Source organism: Macaca fascicularis, chromosome 10 (assembly GCF_037993035.2).
Source record: "Macaca fascicularis isolate 582-1 chromosome 10, T2T-MFA8v1.1".
In the NCBI taxonomy this organism is placed as follows: Eukaryota; Metazoa; Chordata; class Mammalia; order Primates; family Cercopithecidae; genus Macaca; species Macaca fascicularis.
In genome coordinates, this window is record NC_088384.1 from 22,971,431 (window position 1) to 22,996,607 (window position 25,177).

The 25,177-nt window shown below is 46.0% G+C and overlaps 2 protein-coding genes across 17 annotated transcripts in view; both read left to right on the top strand.

Moving 5' to 3' along the window:
* CHEK2 (checkpoint kinase 2) overlaps positions 1-11,006 on the top strand; it is a 55,232-nt gene extending 44,226 nt beyond the window's left edge. For 5 of the 10 annotated variants that reach the window (XR_012418889.1, XM_065522318.1, XM_065522317.1 and 2 more), the window contains 6 exons: positions 1,399-1,485; positions 2,536-2,699; positions 3,168-3,283; positions 4,296-4,381; positions 9,220-9,288; positions 10,764-11,006. Coding sequence is in view for 5 of the 10 variants with exons in the window: in XM_065522318.1 (XP_065378390.1) it covers positions 1,399-1,485; positions 2,536-2,699; positions 3,168-3,283; positions 4,296-4,381; positions 9,220-9,288; positions 10,764-10,853 (612 nt within the window). In the remaining 5 variants the exon portion in view is untranslated. Of the gene's footprint in view, positions 1-1,260; positions 1,486-2,535; positions 2,700-3,167; positions 3,284-4,295; positions 4,382-9,219; positions 9,289-10,763 lie in introns of those variants that run through there. The other 5 variants (XR_012418887.1, XR_012418890.1, XR_012418888.1 and 2 more) reach the window with 4 other exon arrangements.
* Positions 11,007-19,593: 8,587 nt separating this feature from the next.
* TTC28 (tetratricopeptide repeat domain 28) overlaps positions 19,594-25,177 on the top strand; it is a 727,080-nt gene continuing 721,496 nt past the window's right edge. For all 7 annotated transcript variants that reach the window (XM_005567710.4, XM_045364300.2, XM_015457345.4 and 4 more), the window contains exon 1: positions 19,594-19,784. In XM_005567710.4, coding sequence (XP_005567767.3) covers positions 19,683-19,784 — 102 coding nt within the window. In that variant the 5' untranslated portion in view covers positions 19,594-19,682. The remainder of the gene's footprint in view (positions 19,785-25,177) is intronic.

The window sequence follows — 25,177 nt, forward strand, 5'->3', positions numbered from 1 at the left end:
GTGGGCACATAGTAGGTGTACATGTTATGGGGTACAACGCAAGCATTTTTAATAGTAGCTGTCACCTACTCAGTGTATTGCTCCCTTATTGGTTTATTCCATTTATTTATATTAAGTAGCCAACAATATTAACACGAATTGAGTACAGTTTGTGGATATGTGAAAATTTTGTTTCCTAAAAAAAATGGCCAGGCATGGTGGCTGATGCCTGTAATCCCAGCACTTTGGGAGGCTGAGGTTGGTAGGTCACTTGAGCCCAAGAGTTCCAGACCAGCTTGGGCAACATTGTGAGACCCCATCTCTACAAGAAAATAAAGAAATTAGCTGGTTGAAGTGGCATGCATTGTGCCTATGGTCCTAGCTACTGACGAGGCTGAGGTGGGAGGATCACTTGAGCCGAGGAGGTTGAGGCTGTAGTGAGCTAAGATGGTACCACTGCACTTCAGCCTGGGGGGCAGAGTGAGACCTTGTTTCAAGAAAAGAAAAAAGAAAAAGAGAGAAAAGAAAAGAAATGTGGCATAGTATGTTGGTGTTTGTTCATTTTTATATGCTATTTCAGACAATAGAGTTTTCAAAGACAAAGTCTTTGCATTGAGGAATAGGTTAACTCACATAAACAGATAATTTACAAATATATATATATATATATATATATATATATATATATTTTTTTTTTTTTTTTTTTTTGAGACGGAGTCTCGCTCTGTCACCCAGGCTGGAGTGTGGTGGCCGGATCTCTGCTCACTGCAAGCTCCGCCTCCCGGGTTTACGCCATTCTCCTGGCTCAGCCTCCCGAGTAGCTGGGACTACAGGCGCTCGCCACCTCGCCTGGCTAGTTTTTTTTTTTTTGTACTTTTTAGTAGAGACGGGGTTTCACTGTGTTAGCCAGGATGGTCTCGATCTCCTGACCTCGTGATCCGCCCGTCTCGGCCTCCCAAAGTGCTGGGATTACAGGCTTGAGCCACCACGCCCGGCCTACAAATATATATTTGTATAGATTCCCTTTAAAAATATTCCCAGGACTGCAATAACCAAATATATCATTTTGGTTGAATTTTTGTGTTTATTTGGTATGTTCGCAAAACATTTTCTATTACCCATTTGTATTTGTATTGAAATTGACACCTTACATTTCTGCCACGTGAAGGGTTGTTTATTATCTTAAAGTGAAATGAAAGGTTGATTGTTCTAAGTTGCTTTTTTCATTTCCCTGCTTTTTAAAGATCTTCTCAAACAAATTTGTAAACTTTACCCCAACAGTTTTCTATGATTTTGGACAATATGATTGTGTGTATCACGGCTTACGGTTTCACCCAGCTGTGAGATGTGTGTGTTGGTAACTTTGATTCTACTTATCTACTGCATGAATCTGAGGGTCATGCCTGCCTTTCTGTGTAGTACCTTCATGAAAACGGTATTATACACCGTGACTTAAAGCCAGAGAATGTTTTACTGTCATCTCAAGAAGAGGACTGTCTTATAAAGGTAAGAAATTGGCATTCTGTATGTGGCTATTCCTGTAGATTCTTGTTCAGAAACTTTTAATTCCTCAAATAAAAAGTGGGAGTGTTAAAAGGTTGAGAATCTGACCTCTTACCAATTATTTTAGAGATCAGGTGACATTGCTCTTATCCAGATTTGAATGAGCATTTATTGAGCTCTGTTGTGTGCAAGTGACCTTTGTGCTGAGAGAGAGAGAGGAGGGGTCTAAATGGACTAGTGGCCTGGGCACGGTGGCTCACACCTGTAATCCCAGCACTTTGGGAGGCCGAGGCAGGCAGATCACCTGAGGTCAGGGGTTTGAGACCAGCCTGGCCAACATGGCAAAACCCCATCTCTACTAAAAATACAAAAATTTAGCTGGGCATGGTGGTGGGTGCCTGTAATCCCAGCTACTTGGGAGGCTGAGGCACGAGAATCACTTGAACCTGGGAGGCAGAGGTTGCAGTGAGCTAAGATCGCACCACTGTCCTCCAGCCTGTGCAAAAGGTCGAGACATCATCTCAGAATAGGTGAATGAATGAATGAATGAATGAATGAGTAATCACGTGCCCTGCCTTTCCGTGTTTCTCAAGCCTGGCATCACTTTAGAATCTCTTGTTAGGATTTATGACATCCAGGCTTTACCTCAGAAGCTGAGAGTGGCACTCAGTTATAAGCATGTGTTTCCAAGCTCCCCAGGTATTCCATAGTGCAGCCAAGTTTGAGACACTGGGGCCTAAGAACCACATAGAACTAATTAGAATCCTGAAGTGTCTGTGATAATGGCAATAAGCTTTTTGTAAGATTACAGGGGACATAGGTTAAGTTGGAAAGCCTGAGTGTTGATATTCCTAGGCTCAGGAATTTTAATTTAAGCAAAATTAAATGTCTTAACTTGCAAAGACATGAATCTGTAGATTCCAGATTAATGGCAGGTGTGAATTGTACAATAGAAACTGATCTAGCCTACATGTCTTCTTGGACTGGCAGACTATGTTAATCTTTTTATTTATGACATAGTTCAACATTATCCCCTTTTGTACTGAATTTTAGATTACTGATTTTGGGCACTCCAAAATTTTGGGGGAGACCTCTCTCATGAGAACCTTATGTGGAACCCCCACCTACTTGGCTCCTGAAGTTCTTGTTTCTGTTGGGACTGCTGGATATAACCGTGCTGTGGACTGCTGGAGTTTAGGAGTTATTCTTTTTATCTGGTAAGAAACATTTTCATTGCTTCACAGACTGGTAGGAGGTGATTAAATGAAGTCACAAATGTGTCTTGCTGTGTTGTCCAGGCTGGCATGCAGTGGCTTGATTTTGGCTAACTGTAGCCTCTGCGTCCAGGGTCAAGTGATCCTCCCACCTCAGCCTCCTGACTAGCTGGGACTACAGGCGCACACCACCATGCCCAGCTAATTTTTCTATTTTTTGTAGTGATGGAATTTTGCCATGTTGCCCAGGCTGGTCTCGAACTCCTGGGCTCAAGTGATCCTCCTGCCTCAGCCTCCCAGAGTGCTGGGATTACAAGCATGAGCCATTGTGCCCAGCCTAGCTCACTTTTTGACCATTGATATAAAGAAAAATCTTGACTTTTCATTATGCTGAGAAAGAAATCTTCATATCTGAATGCCACTGAGAATGCCACTTGATTTCTTTTCCTTTCTCTCTCTACCAATATTAAGCCTTAGTGGGTATCCACCTTTCTCTGAGCATAGGACTCAAGTGTCACTGAAGGATCAGATCACCAGTGGAAAATACAACTTCATTCCTGAAGTCTGGGCAGAGGTCTCAGAGAAGGGTATGAATACGAAAGGGTTAAGAATTTGTGGTATGCTAAAATGTGTATTTGCTGTGGTGGGAGTTTCTTTCCAAATTCCATGGTGTTTTCTCCTGTCAATTCTGTTCTTATTTTCTGTTGTTAGTTTCACACCATTTGAGAGGCACTGGAAATTATTAAGAGTGTGCACTCAGGTCCTGGGTCTGCTACTACTTAGCTGTGTGGCCTTAGGCAAGTTATTTAACCTCTGTCTCCAATTTCTTTCTGTGTAAAGGGACCCTCAATAATCCCTACCTTAAAAGGTTTTTGTAAGGGTTAAGTATAATGTACACAAGTGCCTGGTACCTATTTTAGTGCCCAAAAAAGTGCACTTGTAACTTTTTAGTTACAGGGTTTCCTTTGAGTAAGCAAGCATGTAAAAACTAGATGTCATTAGTTACCTTGTATTTTATAATTTATCCTGGCAACTTTAGTTCCCCAAAGAGAAAGTAGAAAATTAAATGTCAAATAATATAACATAGGTGATTGTGTTAAATGTCAGAATATTTAAGGAATAATAGTGTTGTAATATACAAGCCAGCGTGCATTTGTTGCTTGCTGGAGTAGTCAAGTTTTATTTCTGACAAGTCTGCAGTTCCAGGAATCCTCTCCCTGGCTGAGTAACTCTCACCCATCCATCTGTAGATGTCAGGGAGAGTTTGCTACGTATCCCAAGTATCTTAGAATTGGGTGGAAGTTTAGCTTTAATTAGTTTGACCTTGAGTCAACAGGCAACAAGAGAGGGAACAGGCAGCGAAGAGGTCGTGACTGACATCCCAGCAGCAGGAGACAGGGAGTGTCATTATCATTCCTGGTCTTCTCATAGTACTCTGAATACAGAGAGTGAGGAAGATTAGGGGGCCCTGTCTGCTGACTCTGTGATGATCTCAGACCCTCTCTGCTCTTTCTGGATGGTGGCCTGTTAATTCTGGCATACTATTACGATTTAATATATTTATCCTTTTCACTGTGATTTGCCCAATTGTTGCTTTAGCTCTGGACCTTGTCAAGAAGTTGTTGGTAGTGGATCCAAAGGCACGTTTTACGACAGAAGAAGCCTTAAGACACCCGTGGCTTCAGGTGGGTGTGGGATAGTGCCTGCTAGCATATAATACATGGGAAGCTCTGCTGCCTAAGAGACATGAGGCAGAGGACAGAAACATGTTTACTTTGTTAAGTCTGCTTAATCTAATTGTTTTAGCTATATGGTGGATATCTTAGAGGATGGGTTACAACCTGTTTTTTTTTTTTTTTTTTTTTTTGAGACAGGTTCTCGTTCTGTCACCCAGGCTAGAGTGCAGTGGCGCGATCTTAGCTCACTGCAACTTCTGTCCCTCGGGTTCAAGCGATTCTTCTGCCTCAGCCCCCCGAGTAGCTGGGATTACAGGTGCATGCCACTATGCCCAGCTAATTTTTGTATTTTTTGTAGAGATGGGGTTTCACTGTGTTGGCCAGGCTAGAACCTTTTCGATGTTACTCATGGCTGTTGGATGTACAAACTCACTTTCTGTCCTGTTCTGGTTCCACTTGACTGCCCCGAGTCTCCAGTTTGGCCTGTGTTCCTTTGAGGGCTTGTTCTGGCTCTAGCCCCAGCCATGTCCACCGTTCCTCATAGGTGGGGTGCATTCCAGCCATCTTCAACCTTAAATCAGGGAAGCTGTGGGAGGGGAGGAGGGCAGCCTCCCTAGGGAGAATCCAGCTGTTTCTCAAGCCCAAGTGACTGGGTACAAAGGGTCCTACTGCTTGTTCATTCAGGTGAGTAAACGTGTCCTTAGTGAAGGCTATCACCTGCACCTTTCATCTATATTACTGCTGTGTTCCTGCTAGGGGTTGGGGCTGCCATTATTAAATGCTGACCTCATTTGGAACTGCCAAGAGTTGGAAGTACGTTGTGGCTTTGCTGGGTTAATCTTTAGTTTTGGAATTAGCTATGGCATTGGGCAAGTTTTTCTGATAGATGTCTGGTCTTCTGTTATGAGCAGTTCCATTCAGCACAGCCATGCCCCTTTCTATTAATTTTCTTTTGGTCTGTGTATTAGTCTGCTCTCACGCTGCGATAAAGAACTGCCTGAGACTGGGTAATTTATAAAGAAAAGATGTTTGATTGACTCACAGTTCAACGTGGCTGGGGAGGCCTCAGGAAAGTTACAATCATGGTGGAAGAGGAAGAAGGCATGTCTTAATGGCGGCAGGGGACAGAGTGTGTGAAGGAAGTGAAGGGCGAAGAGCCTCTTATGAAACTGTCAGATCTTGTGAGAACTCACTCACTATCACTAGAGCAGCCTGGGGGAAACCGCCCCCATGTGCCAGTCTCCTGTCAACAGGTCCCTCTCTCAACACCTGGGGATTACAATTTGAGATGAGATTTGGGTAGGGACACAAAGCCAAACCGTATCGATCTGTTTTCTGTGGAGATGGGGGACAGAACCAGGTAGCTTGAGCTCTAGAGGCTGTTACTTGAGCTACATGCTGTTTCTCTGGGGATTATTGGTCCAGGAACTCCTTGGACAATCCAGCCTCAGCCCCATACTTCTGGGACTCTGGGAAGACTGTCCCCATTCTCTGTTCCAATCCTCTACACCTAACAGTTTTGCTCAGGCCAGCTCAGGTTGAGAACAACAAATCCTTAAAAAAAAAAAAAAAAGACAGATATATGTGTTTTGGATGTTGCCCTGGAAACTACAGTCTCCCCAGAAGAAATCTGTCAGACGATTTAGCATTTAATAGACCACACAGATTTGAAACAGCAGGACCCTGGAGGAAAGGGGTTTGGAAACAAAGGGTGCCTTTGCATGTGGGGATTTTAAGTTTGATGAAAAAGAGAAACATGTCTTTTGGCTCTTTTCATGTGTCCTAATAGGGAAACTCTTGGGTCTAAATGTAGAGGTACAGGAGCTGTGTTCATCTCTAACAAAAAAATAGAGCTGGCCAGTTGAGCCTGGGAACAGGGTTTGCATCTGCCTGAAATTTATGAGCAAGCATAGCCTATTTTTCTTGTACTTCTTTGTCTCAAAGAAAACTTATTAACAACCAAGGAGAAAGTGAAGTTCAACTCTGTTGCAGGGTCTCCCTGGAACACTCTTTTATCCACCTTTTGTTTTTGCAGTAAAAGGAGGAATGAGCATTGAATGAAGACAAAGATGAAGACTGACCATCTAAAACATCTGTTAGTGATAGTTTGGGTTTTATTTTGGGAAAATTCAGTGTTTTCAAAAAAAACCAAATGGTTTTGTGGGTCTGGCGCTGGACTGAGTGTTGGGAATGTGGATTCTGGTCTCTGTTTTGTCATTAACAGAGTGCCCATTTTGGGAGCATCCCTTATATCTACTCTCTGCCTTGTATTTACTGCCTGAAATAGAGGATTTCTTCTGTTTGCTTTTAAGGGATATTATCATTTAATCTTTATTTCATTTATTGTTGGAGACAAGGTCTTCCTCTGTTGCCTAAACTGGAGTGCACTGGTGCAATTATAGCTCACTGCAGCCTCGACCTCCTGGCCTTAAGGGATGCTCCCGCCTCAGCCTCACAAAGTGCTTGGATAATAGGCATGAGCCACTGTTCCTGGCTAATTTAATATTTGGGAATAATTGTAGACATCCTGAAGAAAATCAATATTTATTTATTTATTTCGTTTTCTGAGACGGAGTCTCACTTTTGTCTAACAGGCTGGAGTGAAATGATATGATCTCAGCTCACTGGAACCTCTGCCTCTAGGTTCAAGTGATTCTCTTGCATCAGCCTCCCAAGTGGCTGGGATTACAGGTGCCTGCCACCATGCCCAGCTCATTTTTGTATTTTTAGTAGAGACGGGGTTTCACCATGTTAGTCAGGCTGGTCTCGAACTCCTGACCTCAGGTGATCCACCCACCTTGGCCTCCCAAAGTGCTGGGATTACAGGCATGAGCCACTGCGCCTGACCTGTTTACTTGTTTAAATATAGGCCCGATTAGGCTTGTGACCCCTCTGTTTGGCTTCACTGAAGGGCTGCTGAGAGATGGACTTTTGAGAGTGACACTGCAAGATAACTGAGACCCTAAGTAAGGCCATGAGAGGGTGTGGAGTGGAATCCAGATGAGCTTGCTGCTGTCATATGGCAATGGGGAGCTACACTGAGAAACTTAAAACAGAGTGACCTCAAGTGATCTGCCCTGCCTCGGCCTCCCAAAGTGCTGGGATTACAGGCGTGAGCCACTGTGCCTGGTCCTTCTTTCTTTCTTTTTTTCTTCCTCCTTCCTTCCCCTTCCCCTTCCCTCCCCTCCCTTCCCCTCCCCTCCCCTCCCTTCCCCTCCCCTCCTCTTCCCCTCCCCTCCCCTCTTTCCTCCCCCCTTTCCTCCCCTGCTCCCTTTTTTCCTTCCTTGCTGCTTTCCTTTCTTCCTTCCTCAGGGTCTTGCTCTCTCACCTAGGCTGGAGTGCAGTGGCATGATCACTGCACCATGACTTTCAGGCTCAAGTGATCCTCCTGCCCCAGTCTCCCAAGTAGCTGAGACTATAGGTGTATGCCATCATGTCTGGCTAATTTTTAAATTTTTTTTTTTTTTTGAGACAGAGTTGCACTCTGTCACCCAAGCTGGAGTGCAGTGGTGTGATCCCTGCTTACTGCAACCTCTGCTTCTCGAGTTCAAGCGATTCTCCTGCCTCAGCCTCCTGAGTAGCTGGGATTACAGGCGTGCACCACCATGCCTGGCTAATTTTGTATTTTTAGTAGAGACAGGGTTTCACCATGTTAGCCAGGCTGATCTCAAACTTCTGACCTCAGGTGATCCACCCGCCTTGGCTTCCCAAAGTGCTGGAATTACAGGTGGGAGCCTCCGTGCCCGGCCTAATTTTAAAATTTTTTTGTAGTGACACAGTCCCACTATGTTGCCCAGGCTGGTCTCAAATTCCTGGCCTCAAGCAGTTCTCCCACCTTGGCCTCCCAAAGTGCTGGCATTATAGGCATGAGCCACCATGCCCAACCTAGTGTTGTAAAATTTCCATATCCATTAAATTGCCAAATGGTGGAGGACTTTACTGTATCCTCTCCCTTTGCCCACTGTGGTATGCTTGGCTCAGTGGGGCTGGAGTTGGGTGGGAAAGTACATGAGGCATTGGAATCAGATAACTCTGGGTCTGTATTCTGCACATGCCACCTGTGAGAAGCTGAACTGGGCTTCTGGCCAGCACTCAAAGGCCACATTCCTAGTTATAGATGTTCCTTTCACCTTGGTGAAGATGAGGAGAGCTGCACCAGACCACCTCTCAGGGTTTCCTAATGCAAATCCTTGAACCCTGCAGAAGTGAGCATCCAGAGAGGTGGGAGCTACTTTTATACACACTGTCTGTGCCCTTCTCATCTTCCGCTCCTGCAGCATGAAACACCTGTAATGCTTTGTTCTGTTTATTGTCTCCCTTTCTCATTAGACCTGAGCTCTGGGATATTGTGGGCTCAAGTACTTCTGACAATTTGTATGGTATCTGCTGGGTGAATTTTCCTAGGGTGCTGGACTGGTTGTTAGGATAGCCTGGGTGACTGGCCTCATTCATGGCAGGGGCAGCAGGTGGAGAGTGGTCCTGGAAGGATTTGAGGAGGTGCATGGAGTCAGGCCCAGCCTCTGGCCTCCTGATTGCCATCTTTCTCAGGATCTGGGATACTAATTGAGAAACTCTTGACTGCTGGAGGCTGTGATTGACCCACTGAGAGCTTTTAGGCATGTGGATGTGAGTCAGCCAGGATTGATGGAGCATTGACTGCTAATTAGACTCCTCTGGGAAGGTAGAGGGGGGCAACATATAATGCCTTCGCTGTGGGATCTTCATCAAGGGGATGATTCTTGGACGGACACCTTTTCCTCCCTCTTTCCAGGGGCATGCTAGCCCTGTCCTTCTAGGAGCTTTCTATCCTTTAGACACAGCTACTTATATTTTTAATTCCCTCACAGGATGAAGACATGAAGAGAAAGTTTCAAGATCTGCTGTCTGAGGAAAATGAATCCACAGCTCTACCCCAGGTTCTAGCCCAGGCATTTGTATTCCTGATGATTACTAAATGTAGTCTGGGCTTAAGGAGCTGATAAGCAAAGATGATGTGTTTGAAGATTTTCCTGAGTAGCAATTGCTTAACATTGTTTCAGTTTTAATGTAGTAAAAACTCTGTTTTAACTTGATCCACTCCAGCACCCTTAGATTTAAAAATGCAGGATACATTTAATATCTAACACATAATAGACAGATAAGCACAGCCAGGGATTGTCATCCAAAAGGTCACCTGCAAGGCAGTTTTGAAAGAGTCTATTAGAGGCTCAAATATAAATTTGTTGGAAAAATTAAAATTTGGATCAGTAGTTGATTCCTTGATTATAATTTTATTCTTTTTTTTTTTTTTTTTTTTTTGAGACGGAGTCTTGCTCTGTCCCCCAGGCTGGAGTGCAGTGGCGCAATCTCGGCTCACTGCAAGCTCCGCCTCCTGGGTTTACGCCATTCTCCTGCCTCAGCCTCCAGAGTAGCTGGGACTACAGGCGCCCGCCACCACGCCCGGCTAATTTTTTGTATTTTTAGTAGAGACGGGGTTTCACCGTGTTAGCCAGGATGGTCTCGATCTCCTGACCTTGTGATCCGCCCGCCTCGGCCTCCCAAAGTGCAGGGATTACAGGCTTGAGCCACCGCGCCCGGCTGATTATAATTTTATTCTTTAAAGTTCTTTGTAAGTATAAGTTAATTCCAGTCCTGCTTTTTTGTTGTTGTTGTTGTTGTTGAGTGGTAGCTCTCCTTTTTCCCACTATTTCCTGTCCCCAGTTTTTATTTTTTCTTGAGACAAAGTCTTGGTCTGTCACTCAGGCTGGAGTGCAGTGGTGTAATCTCAGCTCACTGCAACCTCTGCCTCCTGGGTTCAAGCAATTGTCCTGCCTCAGTCTCCCGAGTAGCTGGGACTACAGGTGCCTGCCACTGCACCCAGCTAATTTTTGTATTTTTAGGTGAGATGGGGTTTTGCCATGGTGGTCAGCCTTGTCTCTAACTTTTGATCTGAAGCGATCTGCCCATCTCGGCCTCCCAAAGTGCTGGGATTATAGGCATGAGTCACCGCACCCAGCCTTCCTCCCAATTTTATATATGGGAAAACAACTAAGGCCCAAAGATTGTCTTCCCGCAAAACAGCAAGACCTGGGGCTTCAACTGAGAGGAATTATAGTCCTTTTAAACTTGATATTTAGAAGAAGATAATCAAGAAGAAGTTGGTTATGCTACTTGCTTTCAGTATACATCATTCAGAGGTCAGAAACCATAAGGGAGAGAAATATCTATTAGATAAGCATATCTGAGTTCGGGGCTGTGGGGAGGACTCAGTTGTCAATGATGACAACCAGTAATTTTTGGTACTAGAACTTCACATCAAATGCTCCCACTTTACTGGAAGTGTATTGGGGAACTTTGATAATCTTAAAGAAGCCAGTGATTTTCTTTTGAACATTTCTCCATTTATTTTCAGCCTTCTACTAGTCGAAAGCGGCCCCATGAAGGAGAAGCTGAGGGTGCCGAGACCACAAAGCGCCTGGCTGTGTGTGCTGCTGTATTGTGAACTCCGTGGTTTGAACATGAAAGAAATGTACCTTCTTTCATTCTGTCATCTTTCTTTTCTTTAAGTCCGTTTTTTATAATTTGTATTTTAATTATGGGAATAATTGCTTTTTCACAGTCACTGATGTACAAATAAAAAACTGATGGAACCTGGGCTTTGTGCTTCTGCTTGATAATTGGTTCTTTAGTGGAATGGCTTTATTATTTATTTATTTGAGATAGAGTCTCACTCTGTTGCCTAGCCTGAAGTGCAGTGGTACAAGCTTGGCTCACTGCAACCTCTGCTTCCCAGGTTCAAGCGATTCTTGTGCCTCAGCCTCCCAAGTAGCTGGGATTACATGTATGTACCACCATGCCCAGCTAATTTTTATATTTTTTGTAGAGACAAGGTTTTGCCATGTTGGCCAGCCCGGTCTTGAACTCGGGACCTCAGGTGATTTGCCTGCCTTGGTCTCTTAAAGTGCTGGGATTACACGCGTGAGCCATTGCACCTAGCCTGAATGGCTTTTTTTTTTTTTTTTTTTTTTTTTGAGACGGAGTCTCGCTCTGTCGCCCAGGCTGGAGTGCAGTTGCCAGATCTCAGCTCACTGCAAGCTCCGCCTCACAGGTTTAGGCCATTCTCCTGCTTCAGCCTTCCAAGTAGCTGGGACTACAGGCGCCCACCACCTCGCCCAGCTAGTTTTTTTTGTATTTTTTACTAGGGGTTTCACTGTGTTAGCCAGGATGGTCTTGATCTCCTGACCTCGTGATCCGCCCGTCTCGGCCTCCCAAAGTGCTGGGATTACAGGCTTGAGCCACCGCGCCCAGCTGGCTTTTTTATATTTAAAGTTGTTGTGTGCCTTTCATCTGGAACTACACCTTGGCTATCACTAGGCAGGTTTCCCAGGATGTCACCCTGGTCTCAGCCTGTGAGAGCTGAATACAAATTCTAAGGACCCCTTGGAAAGTTCCAGGGAAAGGAACATAATGAGGTTGGGGGTGGAGTTTGTAGAGACTGGCGGACTGGCTGCCAACATCTTCATGAGAACAGCAGGTACCTTGGTGCATAATAACAGGCCAGTTTATATTCTTATCCTCGCCCTCATAAAGATACAGGTCTACAGTCTCTGAAACCTTCGGGCTAGATAAGTTGTGAAATTTAATGATCCAATTTTAGGAAGATGATAAGGCATATCTGCCATGTGTATGTGCAGCACCCCAGTGGAGTCCTACACATGTGGAGTCCTACCCCCGTGGAGACCAAACATGTTAATATTTCCACAGCAAATATTCACAGTAAGAGGGATAGAGAAATATTATAGGTAGTTGCATATTGGTTCTTATCAGTCTTTTCTTCCAAAGGAGCTACAATGACTTGTTTTTGAGAGCTGTTTGGGTTTTGGAAGTGGAGATAAGGCATATGGTTATGTGATGTTGACCCAACAGTGACCAGGGAGGCCCTGTGCGAAGACTTACCCTTGGCTGTTCTTGTCCTCACAGTGATTCTATGAGTGAGGTCCTCCAGCCACTGTCATGTCACAGGTGAGGAAACCAAAGTTAGAGGAGGAAGGTAACTTTTCCAGTGTCACACAGCTGGTAAATGGCAGAGCTGGGACCCAACCCAGGTCTTTTTGACTCTAAAACTAACGTTCCTTATTGTCCACTGAAACTGCTTTTATAACTTTGCTTGGTTGATGCTAGGACACTTTGTAGCTTGCTGGCCATGCCATGAATTGAGTGCCATGGTTCAAATGCCACTGGCAATTCAGTCAGGGCAGGGTCAAGGGCGCACAGCCGTTTCCTTAGGAAATGAGGTTGGTGGTTGGAAATTTCCATTAAAGGGTAGTTAAGCATTCTGAGACTTGGCTGGCCTGGTGTAGGGGGTTTGGGAATTTAAGTGGTTTGCATGTTTAAAGGAATGAGGCTGAGATTGCCAAGTAGATGGGTTTTAGCTCATTTGAATATTTAATGTGGAGGCTGTGGTTTCCTGGGACATTTATCCCACTCGTGTAGAGTTAGCTGGCTTTTCTCTGTTTCGTTTCATTTCTTTTCTTTTTTCTTTTATTTTTTGTTTTTGAGATGAAGTCTCACGCTTGTTGCCTAGGCTGGAGTGCAATGGTGCGATCTCGGTTCATTGCAACCTCCGCCTCCTGGGTTCAAGCGATTCTCCTGCCTCAGCCTCCCAAGTAGCTGGGATTACAGGTGCTCACCACCATGCCCAGCTAATTTTTGTATTTTTAGTAGAGATGGGGTTTCACCATGTTGGCCAGACTGGTCTTGAACTCCTGAGCTCAGGCAATCTGCCCGCCTCCCTCCCAAAGTGCTGGACACAGGCATGAGCCACCATGCCCTGCCACCCTTCTCTGTTTCTAGAGCATTTTATATTCACTCCCTCTCATGATATCTTCCATGGTAGACTGAAAAACGGCCCCTCCAAAGTGTCCTCATCTTAATCCAAGAATATGTTCCTTTCCATGACAAAACGGACTTTGCAGATGTGATTAAGCATCTTGAGATTGGAGCTTATCCTATGTTGCCTGTGGGTCCAGTGTCCCATCACAGTGTTTTGTTTTTGTTTTCGTTTTCTTTTTTTTTGAGATGGAGTTTTTTGCTCTTATTGCTCAGGCTGGAGTGCAATGGTGCAATCTCAGCTCACTGCAACCTCCACCTCCCAAGGTTCAAGCGATTCTCCTGCCTCAGCCTCCCGAGTAGCTGGGATTATAGGCGCTTGCCACCATGCCCAGCTAATTTTTGTATTTTTAGTAAAGATGCAATTTCACCACGTTGGCCAGGCTGGTCTCTAACTCCTGACCTTGTGATCTGCCCGCCTCGGCCTCCCAAAGTGCTGGGATTACAGGCATAAGCCACCACGTCTGGCCCACAGTGCTCTTTTAAGAGGGACTCAGCAGTCAGGGGAGATGGCAATGTGATGATGACTGAGTGTCTTAGTCTTTTTTGTATTGCTATGCAATATCTGAGACAGGGTAAGTTATAAAGAACAGGTTTATTTCTTACAGTTCTGGAGGCTGGGAAGGTCAAGATCGAGGGGCCCGCTTCTGGTGAGGGTCTTCTTGCTGTGTCATCCCATGATGGAAGGCATCACATCAAGAGAGAAAGGGGGTTGAACTCATCCTTTTATTTGGAACCCACCTCCATGATAATTAACCCTCTGCTGAGATAACACCATTACTCTGTTAATGAGGGGAGATCTTTCATGACCTAATTACCTCTTAAAGGTCCCATCTCTCAACACTGTTGCATTGGAGATCAAATTTCCAACACATGAACTCGGGGGGGTCACATTCAAACCATAGCACTGTGCAGAGATTGGACTGGTGTGCTTTAAAAATGGAGGAAAGGGCCACAATCCAAGGATTATAGGTAACCACTAAAAACATGAAAAGGCAAGAAAATGGGTTTTCCCTTCAGAACCTGCTGAAGGAATCAGTCCTTTACAACTTGACTTTAGTCAAGTGAAACTGATTTGAGGCTTCTGACCTGTAGAACAATAAGATATTAAGTCTGTGTTGTTGTAAGCTGATCAGTTTGTGGTAATTTGTTACAGCAGCCGTAGAAAACTAATTGACTCACCAATGTGAGAAATCAGCTACTGATTTAAGGCTACCCAGCACCTACTTTCTCTCCTAATCTCACTCTAATATTCTCTTGGAGGAATTGTTTTCCCTATCCCATCAAATTATGGGAGATGGGGCCAGGTGTGGTGGCTCAGCAATCCCAGCACTTTGGGAGGCTAAGGCGGGTGGATCACTTGAGGTCAGGAGTTTGAGACTAGCCTGGCCAACATAGTAAAACCCCATCTCTACTAAAAATACAGAAAGTAGCTGGGGGTGGTGGTGGGCACCTGTAATCCCAACTTCTCCAGAGGCTGTGGTACGATAATTGCTTGAACCCAGGGGCAGATGTTGCAGTGAGCTGAGATTGCACCACTGCACTCCAGCCTGGGGGACAGAGTGAGACTCCATCTCAAAAAAACAAAAACAAAAACAAAAAAACAAGTTATGGGAGAGGATGGGAAAGCTAAGTATCTTTTGCACCTACCCCCACTCCCACCATTGCAAAGCTGAAGGGGTTCCTAGAGCCTTCTGCTGTGGAGCTGTTCCCACTGGCCCCCCAGCTGGAGGTGGGTTTAGGACTTTGAAACATTAACAAATGGAGCTGGGATGGCAATGACGAGAACAATATTGTGCTAAACTGAACTCTGCACTTCCTAACTTTGGCTTTGGGTAAATTACCTCAAATTGCTGAGCCTTTGTTTCCATATTTGTAAAATGGGTGCAGTAAGAGTACCAACCTCTTCTATGCTGTTTGGAGGAGGCAGGTCCATAAAGTACCTGGCATGTGGTAAGGGATTCATGAATGTTGGCTTCTATCATTAAGGGTGGGAGAGCCACATAAGTAGCCAGAGTCATAGAAAGTTCTTGAGCCAGAGAAGTAAGATAATCTTTTCAGCTTTTTGTGCAGCATAAAAGGTAGGTAATTTGCTTGCCCTTGACCAAGCAAATCTGGGACTTGCCAGGCCTGGGGTGAATGGTGGGAACCCAGGTAGAGGGATATTTCTCATTGGCTGAATTAACTGTGACTCTGTTTTGCGGAGCAGCCAGGTTGCTTCATGGTGGACTTGCTGCATGCCTACATGATGGTGCCATGGATAGCTCTTGTTTGTGCCAGCCCTGTACCCGATACCTCTTGTGGTAACTGCATCCCTATTTTTCAGAAGGAAGCATCCCTCCTTCCACTTTCCCATTTTCCCCATGTCCTTCTGGAGAGGATGACCCCAGCGCCTTCCTGAAGGGGCTTCATAGCCAGGTCTGGCCAAGCTGGATGTGGTGATTGGCTCAGGCAGGGGCATGTGGCCCAAATGGGTCCAGTGAAAGTCAGCCCTGGGACTTTGGCTGGAACTATCGGGGAACAGCCTCCGCTTTCTTGGGCAGATGTGAGTTAGGAGCCGCTCAGGCCACCATGTGGAAAGAACTGCATGAGAATGAAGTAATCAAAGGGAAACAACTGAGAGATTAGAGAGACTTATGTTGTATAAGTGCCTGTATCCATCTATGCCTGAAGTGAGGTACCACCCCAGGCCTTTTCAGTCATGCTATCAGTTTTGTTCCTTTTTTCTGTTTTACTCTTGGTGGAGTTTTTTGTTTTTTGGTTTTTTTGTTTTTTTGTTTTTTTCTCGTTACTTGAATAAGAAAAATACCAGACTAGAAGGCTGGGTGTGGTGGCTCACACCTATAATCCCAGCACTTTGGGAGGCCGAGGCAGGTGGATCACGAGGTCAGGAGTTCGAGATCAGCCTGACCAACATGGTGAAACCCCGTCTCTACTAAAAACACAAAAAAATTAGCCGGGCGTGGTGGTGTGTGCCTGTAATCCCAGCTACTCAGGAGGCTGAGGCAGGAGAGTCGCTTGAACCTGGGAGGCGGAGATTACAGTGAGCTGAGATTGCGCCACTGCATTCCAGCCTGGGTGACAGAGCAAGACTCTGTCTCAAAACAAAAACAAAAACAACCCCCAAAAAACCAGACTAGTAAATGCAACCATTTACAAATTCCAAGAGACTCTTGAAGATTCTTTTTGTTAGTAGGGAAAACATTCTCCGTTTTTCTGCCAACTTTAGGGTTTTCAGAGAAGTTTGGGGGAGAGAAAGGAAAGCAAAGATGTGGGAAGAAAGAGTCCTTCCAGCCCCAAGTTGGGCGAACTCCCGCCAGCTACTTATACCACAGGGTTTGGGAGCACAGCCCCTTTCATTAAACTTTTAGGAGTCTTGGATGGATAGGGTGGGAATTACACTAGTGAAACTCAGCTTTGTGTATGTCAGGCATTAGGCTCTGGGATATGCAGTCATGTGTTGTATAATGACATTTTAGTCAATGACAAACCACATGTAAGTCGGTGGTACCATAAGATGATTATGGAGCTGAAAAATTCCTATTGCTTAGTGACGTAGCCATTGTAATGTTAGGGTAACACATTACTGTGTTTCTGGTGATGCTGGTGTAAACAAATCTGTGCTGCCAGTTCTATAAAAGCATAGCATGTACAATTACATACAATATATAATACTTGATAATTAACAACTATGTTACTGGTTTATTTTTTTGAGATAGAGTCTTGCTGTGTCGCTCAGGCTGGGGTGCAGTGGTGTGATCTTGGCTCACTGCAACTTCTGCCTCCCAGATTGAAGCGATTCTTCTGCCTCAACCTCCCGAGTAGCAGGGATTGCAGGCACCCACCACCACGCCCAGGTAATCTTTGTATTTGTAGCTGAAATTGGGTTTCACCATGCTGCCTAGGCTGGTCTTGAACTCCTGACCTCAGATGATCTGCCCGCCTCAGCCTCCCAAAGTGCTGGGATTACAGGCATGAGACACTGCACCTGGCTCTGGTGTATTTAGTATTTTTCATAATTTTAGAATGTATGTTTTCTATTTACATTAAAAAATAGCTAACTATAAAACAGCCTCAGGCAGGTCCTTCGGGAAGTAATCTGGAAGAAGGCATTGTTATCACAGGAGATGACAGCTCCATGCATGTTATTGCCCAGGCTGTAGTACAATGGCAATATCTTGGCTCACTGCAACCTCCACCTCCTGGGTTCAAGCAATTCTCCTGCCTCAGTCTCCTGAGTAGCTGGGATTACAGGTGCACACCATCATGCCTGGCCTAGTTTTGTATTTTTGGCAGAGATGGGGGTTTCACCATGTTGGCCAGGATGGTCTCGAACTCCTGACCTCAAATGGTCTGCCTGCCTCGGCCTCCCAAAGTGCTGGGATTACAGGTGTGAGCCACCAAGCCTGGCAAAAATTTTTAAATAAATGTCAGTAAGCTAAGGTTAATTTATTATTGAAGAAAAGCTTTAAAAAATTTTGGTGTAGCCTAAGCATATGGTGTTTATAAAGTCTACAGTAGTGTACAGTAAGATCCTATGCCTTCACACTCACTGACTCGTCCACAGCATCTTCCAGTCGTGCAAGCTCCTTTCATGGTAAGTGCCCTATACAGGAGTGCCATTTTAAAATCTCTTATACTCTTACTGTACCTTCTCTACGTTCAGGTACACAAGTACTTACCATTGTATTACAATTGCCTATAGTCAGTAAATATCATGCCGTACAGGTGGTAGCCTGGGAGCAATAGGCTAAGCCATACAGCCTAGGTGTGTAGTAGGCTATACAAGGCTACACAAGGTTCGTGTAAGTGCACTTTGCTGTTTGCACAATGACGCAATCACCTAAGGAGGCATTTCTCAGAACCATCCCGTGATTAAGAGAGGCATGACCATACAGTCATTATCTCCCTGAAAGCTCAGTCAACCCTGTGCAGTGCTACTGCCACACTCCCCTTTCGCACATGCAGAAATCAAGGATCGTTGGCTCCTCTAAGTGACTTGCTCAAGGGTTCTCAGTTTTCTTTTTTTTTTTTTTTTTTTTTTTGAGACGGAGTCTCGCTCTGTCGCCCAGCCCAGGCTGGAGTGCAGTGGCGCGATCTCGGCTCACTGCAAGCTCCGCCTCCCGGGTTCACGCCATTCTCCTGCCTCAGCCTCCCGAGTAGCTGGGACTACAGGCACCCACAACCGCGCCCGGCTAATTTTTTGTATTTTTTAGTAGAGACGGGGTTTCACCGTGGTCTCGATCTCCTGACCTTGTGATCCGCCCGCCTCGGCCTCCCAAAGTGCTGGGATTACAGGCGTGAGCCACCGCGCCCGGCATGGGTTCTCAGTTTTCAAGAGATGGAGGCGGGACTTGAATTGAGATTTCCCTTTCTTGAGAACCTGTGGTCCTTAACCATTAAAAACCACTTAAGAGGTCTTGTTTCTTGATCACTACCTACTAAGTGCTAGGCGCGGTGCTGAGGCTTTCTCTTGATTATTACATTGAGTCCTTAGATTCAGGAGAAACAGGCCAGGCGCGGTGGCTCACACCTGTAATTTCAGCACTTTGGGAGGCCGAGGCGGGCGGATCACGAGGTCAGGAGATGGAGATCATCCTGGATAACACGGTGAAACCCCGTCTCTACTAAAAATACAAAAATTAGCCGGGCGTGGTGGCAGGCGGCTGTAGTCCCAGCTACTCGGGAGGCTGAGGCAGGAGAATGGCGCGAACCCGGCAGGTGGAGCTTGCAGTGAGCGGAGATGGTGCCACTGCACTCCAGCCTGGGCGACACAGTGAGACTCCGTCTCAAAATAAATAAATAAATAAAATAATAATAATAATAATAATAAAAAGATTTAGGAGAAACAAGTCCCGAAGCCCTGATCCTAACACGCAAGGGTTAGTGGAGATGTGGGACTTGAACTCGGCTTCTCGGTTGAGTCTGGCTGGCTCTGGGAGGCGAGCACGTGCTTGCACACCTCCACGATGGCGATCCCGCCCCCTTAGTGGCGTCCTTAGCTCGGACTTCTTGCGGGGAAGTCCCTCCTGGCCCGGACCCTCGTCTCAGTCCCCGCGTCGTGGGGGAAGCGAAAGCGGCAGTGTGGGGAAATGGCCGAGGGGTCGGGTCCGGGGTGTTCTGCAGACAGACAGGCGGCGGTGTGTAGCGAGGAACTGCTTGCTCACCCGCCGAGTCGGATGGGCCCGGCGGGGGTGGGCGAGACACTGGGAACAGCGGCCAGCTCCAGAGGGCGCGAGGCGGGGCGCGCGGGGAGGGGGCGCGGCGAACGCGCGCGTGCGCGGTGCGTGTGTGGGCCCGCGGGGGCGCGCGCGGTTGGAGGGGCAGTGAGGGTCGCCGCGGCGGCGCGCAGCACGGCGGGAACATGGCGCGCGGAACCGGCGCGCGCGCCTAGCTGGCGGGACCGTTAGCTCGAGGCGGACGCGGCCCGGGCCCCGTAGGGATGGAGCAGTCGCCGCCGCCGGCGCCCGAGCCGACCCAAGGGCCAACCCCAGCAAGGAGCCGAAGGCGGCGGGAGCCCGAGTCGCCGCCGGCGTCGGCGCCGGTGAGTGCGTGAGGGGCTCGGGCCGGGAGACTTTCTTTGTGAAACTCCGGCGGTGGGAGCTGAGGCCGGGCCTCAGCTGCTGAGGAGCGCCTGCGAGGCGGAAGGCGTCTCGCAGTCCGGGTTCGATCCCAGCCGCGAGCCGTCAGGCGGCGGGACCTGGTCTGCCGCCTGCCTGCCTCAGTTTCCGCGAGAGTGTGTGTGGGTGTGTGAGGGTGTGTGTGGGTGTTGGCCTGCACTCACGGGGGTGGAGAGGGGTCGGTATACAGTCGGCGCCTAATGCGTGCGGCGCCTCCCCCTCACCCCAGCCCCCGTGGGGCGGAACCTGGGGACTGGAGTCTACCTGAGCGGTAGGCGGCACCCTTGGGGAGACAGGTGTCGGCTCAGCCCGGGAGGCTCAGGTGCTACCTTTCCCGGGTGGGGTTTGTGAGGAGTGAGCTCTTCGTCCCTGGAGGCGAGCAAGTCAGTCGGTGGCTCATCACAGAGCGCTATTTTGGAAAGCGTTCCACCCACCTCAGCTTCGGGCTGTGTTTGAGTCACTAGTCAGGGGGAAGGATGCTGAGCGACATGGACTTTAGAGGTGGGGCCCCCGCTGGACGGGATGGCTCTGGGCTCTCGAGCTTACCCGCACCCCTGCCTCTCAAACCCGTTAGAGCGTAGGAATCATTAGGAGCGCCTGATAGAAATGCCACGGACTGTGTGGCTCACCAAAGCAGAGAAGCTGATTTTGAACTTAAGCTCCGAAGTTGTGATCAGGCGAGCTTGGCAAGCACTGTTTTAGAGAGCAGGCTTCCTGCGAGCAGGAGCCGGTTCTGTGTGTACCTCACCATGGCATCCTGGTACCTGACATGGTGCCTGGCACACGGTAGATGATCAGAAAATATCTGTAGAAAGTCTAAATTGTTAGGGAGAGTGCAACATAGGAGTTCTTGAGACATTTTTAGGAGCTTCTTGAGATTAATTTACAGTATGTGATTTATTTTACAGTACAGATTTATTTTACAGTATGTGATTTTTCTCAGCTCCCAGCTTAACTTTTGTGATTGTTTTTAATGCCGTGTTTTCAGTATGTGCTAGGCAAAAGCAGGGTATATGTTGCTTAGTATGCACTATCCACTAGGCCGGGTGCAGTGGCTCACTCCTGTAATCCCAGCACTTTGGGAGGCGGATTGCTTGAGCCCAGGGGCTTGAGGCTGTAGTGAGCCAAGGAGTTAGAGACCAGTGTGGTAAACATAGCGAGACTCTCTCCACAAAAAATGCAAAAGTTAGCTGGGTGTGGTAGCGTGCACTTGCAGTCCCAGCTACTCTGGAGGCTGAGGTGGGAGGATCGTTTGAGCTCAGGAAGTCCAGGTTGCAGTGAGCCAGGGTTGTGCCACTGCATTCCAGCCTGGATAACACAGCGAAACCCAGTCTCTTAAATGAGTAAATAAATACATAAATGATTATGTATACTCCAACTAGGTTAAAATTAATTCCGAATCAAAATTCTAAATTAAAATATGCATGTTTCTTTCTCTTCATCATTTGGGAACACTAGGCTTTTAGGATTTCATTCCATTGAGGCAGGTAAGTATCTACATTTTTGACAAAGCAAATAGGAATTACTGTTAATTCAAGAAAGTTGGCAGTTTGCTTAAACCTGAGTATTTGTAGTCTTTGTGTTTTTTTTTAATTTTTAATTTTAATTTTTTTCTTTTTTTTGAGATGGAGTCTCACTCTGTCGTCCAGGCTGGAGTGCAGTAGCGCAATCTCGGGTCACTGCAACCTCCACCTCCTGAATTCAAGTGATTCCCTGCCTCGGCCTCTGGTGTAGATGGCATAACAAGGGTGCGCCACCATGCCCAGCTAATTTATGTATTTTTAGCAGAGAGGAGGTTTCACTGTGTTGCCCAGGCTGGTCCCAAACTCCTTGACCTCAAGTGATCTGCCCACCTCGGCTTCCCAAAGTGCTGGGATTACAGGCGTGAGCCATCACACCTGGCCTTATTTTTATTTTTATTTTTTTGAGACAGAGTCTCACTCTGTCGCCCAGGTTGGAGTGCTGTGGCATGATCTCCGCTCACTGCAACCTCCACCTCCCAAATTCCAGCAATTCTCATGCCTAAGCCTCTTGAGTAGCTGGGATTACTAGACCGGCTAATTTTTAAAATATTTTTTTAGTAGAGACATGGTTTCCCTATGTTGGCCAGACTGCTCTGGAACTCCTGGCCTCTAGTGATCCACCTGCCTCGTCCTCCCAAAGTGCTGGAATTACAGGCGTGAGCCACTGCTCCCAGCCAATCTTTGTGATATTTTGAAATTGAGGTTTATATTTTATTCAGAGTCAAAGCTAAAATAGAATTGTTTGAAAATTAATATTTCAGGCCGGGCACGGTGGCTCAAGCCTGTAATCCCAGCACTTTGGGAGGCCGAGACGGGCGGATCACGAGGTCAGGAGATCAAGACCATCCTGGCTAACACGGTGAAACCCCGTCTCTACTAAAAAATACAAAAAACTAGCCGGGCGAGGTGGCGAGTGCCTGTAGTCCCAGCTACTGGGGAGGCTGAGGCAGGAGAATGGCGTAAACCCGGGAGGTGGAGCTTGTAGTGAGCTGAGATCCGGCCATTGCACTCCAGCCTGGGCGACAGAGCGAGACTCCATCTCAAAAAAAAAAAAAAGAAAATTAATATTTCAGTAACTATTGTTTACATTAAGTTGAATTTTATTTTATTGGTTTCATTTCAGTAGGGTTTTAACTATTTAAAAAAATATATATGTATATATATATGTTTTTTTTTCCTGAGATAGTCTTGCTCTGTTGCCCAGGCTGGAGTGCAATGGCATGATCTTGGCCTCACTGCAGCCTCCGCCTCCCTGAACCAAGCAATGCTCTTGCCTCAGCCTCCCAAGTAGCTGGGATTACAGGTGCCCACCACCACGCCCAGCTAATTTTTGTATTTTTAGTAGAGATGGGGTTTCACCATGTTGGCTGGTCTGGTTTTGAACTCCTGATCTCAAATGATCCATCCTCCTCGGCCTCCCAAAGTGCTGGGATTACAGGTGTGAGCCACTGCACCTGACTAAAAAATATTTTTAAAGATGGGTCTTGCTATGTTGCCCCAGCTAGTGTTGAACTCCCAGTGTTGGCCTCAAGTGATCCTTCTGCCTCAGCCTTCGGAGTAGCTGGAAGCACAACTGTGAGCCACCACACCTAGCTTTTTAAAAATTTTCTAATAAAATTAATAGAGTTTCTTGTTTCACTGGACAAAATATGCATATATAGGAAGGCAAGACTTTTGGACTTGAGATTGCACCGAAGAAGAAAAATGGAAAAATTAGGCACTTTAGTCTCTCAGTGTGTTATTTTTGTAGCTTATACAGATATGTCGTTTTAAAGTGTCTTTAAAAAGCTTTATTTATTTATTTATTTATTTATTTATTTTTTGAGACGGAGTCTCGCTCTGTCGCCCAGGCTGGAGTGCAGTGGCCGGATCTCAGCTCACTGCAAGCTCCGCCTCCCGGGTTCACGCCATTCTCCTGCCTCAGCCTCCCGAGTAGCTGGGACTACAGGCGCCCGCCACCTCGCCCGGCTAGTTTTTTGTATTTTTTAGTAGAGATGGGGTTTCGTCGTGTTAGCCAGGATGGTCTCGATCTCCTGACCTCGTGATCCACCCGTCTCGGCCTCCCAAAGTGCTGGGATTACAGGCTTGAGCCACCGCGCCCAGCCTAAAAAGCTTTATTGAGATAAAGATAAATGAGATAAAATCATCTACCATGAAATCAACCCCTTGAGTGCAGAATTTTGTGGTTTATAATATATGTTCACAGAATCGCACAAACAAGACAGGTATCTAGATACTTTCAGACCATTTTCATCAGTCCACAAGAAATCCCGTACCCATTAGCAGTTATGGCTTATTCCCTTTTTTCCTAGTTCCTAGCAATAACTAGCCTACTTTCTGTCTCTGAGTTTAGCTCTTCTAGAGGTTTTCACAGAATGAAATCTTACTACATATGGTCTTTCATGATTGACTTATTTCGCTTGGCACGGTGTTTTCAAGGTTTATCCATGCTGTAGCATATATCAGCACTTCATTATTTTTTAATGCTGAGTAATCTTTTGAATGGATATACCATATGTTATCAGTTCCTCTGGTGATAGGCATGTGTTTTTTTTCCGATTTCTGGCTATTATGAATAATGTTGCTCTGAACATTTGTGTACAAATTTTAGTGTGGATGCATATTTTCATTTCCCTTGAGTATATCCCTAAAGAATAGACTATCTGGGTCATATGATAATTGTTTAAGACTACAGGCACATGCCACCACACCTGGCTAATATTTAAAAATTTTTTGTAGATAAGGGGTCTCGAAATGTTGCCCAGGCTGGTCTTGAACTCCTGGCCTCAAGAGATCTTCTCACCTCAGCCTCCCAGAAAGTGTTGGGATTATAGATGTGAGCCACTGCACCTATAAAAGAGGCATGAGTCTCTTTTTACTTTTTTTTTTTTTTTGAGACAGGATTTCACTCTGTCGCCCAGGCTGGAGTGCAGTGGTGGGATCACAGCTCACTGTAGCCTGGACCTCTCGGGGCTCAATTGATCCTCCCACCTCCGCCTCCTGAGCAGGTAGGACTACAGGGACGACTAATTTTTGTATTTTTTGTAGAGATGGGGTTTTGCCGTGTTGCCCAGGCTGGTCTGGAACTCCTGGGCTCAAGTGGTCTGCCAGCCTCTGCCTCCCAAAGTGCTAGGATTACAGGCGTGAGCCACCACACCCGGTCTACTCTTTTGATAATGTTGTTTTGATGCCAAAAAAGTTTTTAATTTTGAGGAAGTCTAGCTTATCTGTTTTTTCTTTGTTGCTCATGATTTTGTTTTCATGTCTAAGAAGCCATTGCCAAATCTAAGGTCATGAAGATTTATCCCTATGATTTACCTCTATGTTTTCTTCTAAGAGTTGTATGCTTTTAGCCCTTATATTTAGGTTGTTGATCCATTTTGATTTAATTTTTGTGTGTGATGTGAGGTGTGTGTGGTGTGTGGTCCAAATTCATTATTTTGTATATGAATACAAAAAGTTCTTCCAGCACTATATATTGAAAAGAGTGTCCTTTCCTTTATTGATGGTCTTCACGTCTTTTTTGAGAATCAGTTGAATATATATATAAGGTTTCATTTCTGGACTATAAGTTCTGTTCTCTTGACCAGTATTTCTTTCTGTCTTTATGCCAGTACTACACTGTTTCATTACTGTAGCTTGGTAATAGGTTTTGAAATTAAGTGTAAGTCCTTTAACTTTATTCTTTTTCAAGACTGGCTATTCTGGATCCCTTGTATTTCCAAATGGCTTTTAGGATCAGCTTATCAATTTCTGTAAAAAAGACAGCTGGGATTTTTTACAGTGATCATGTT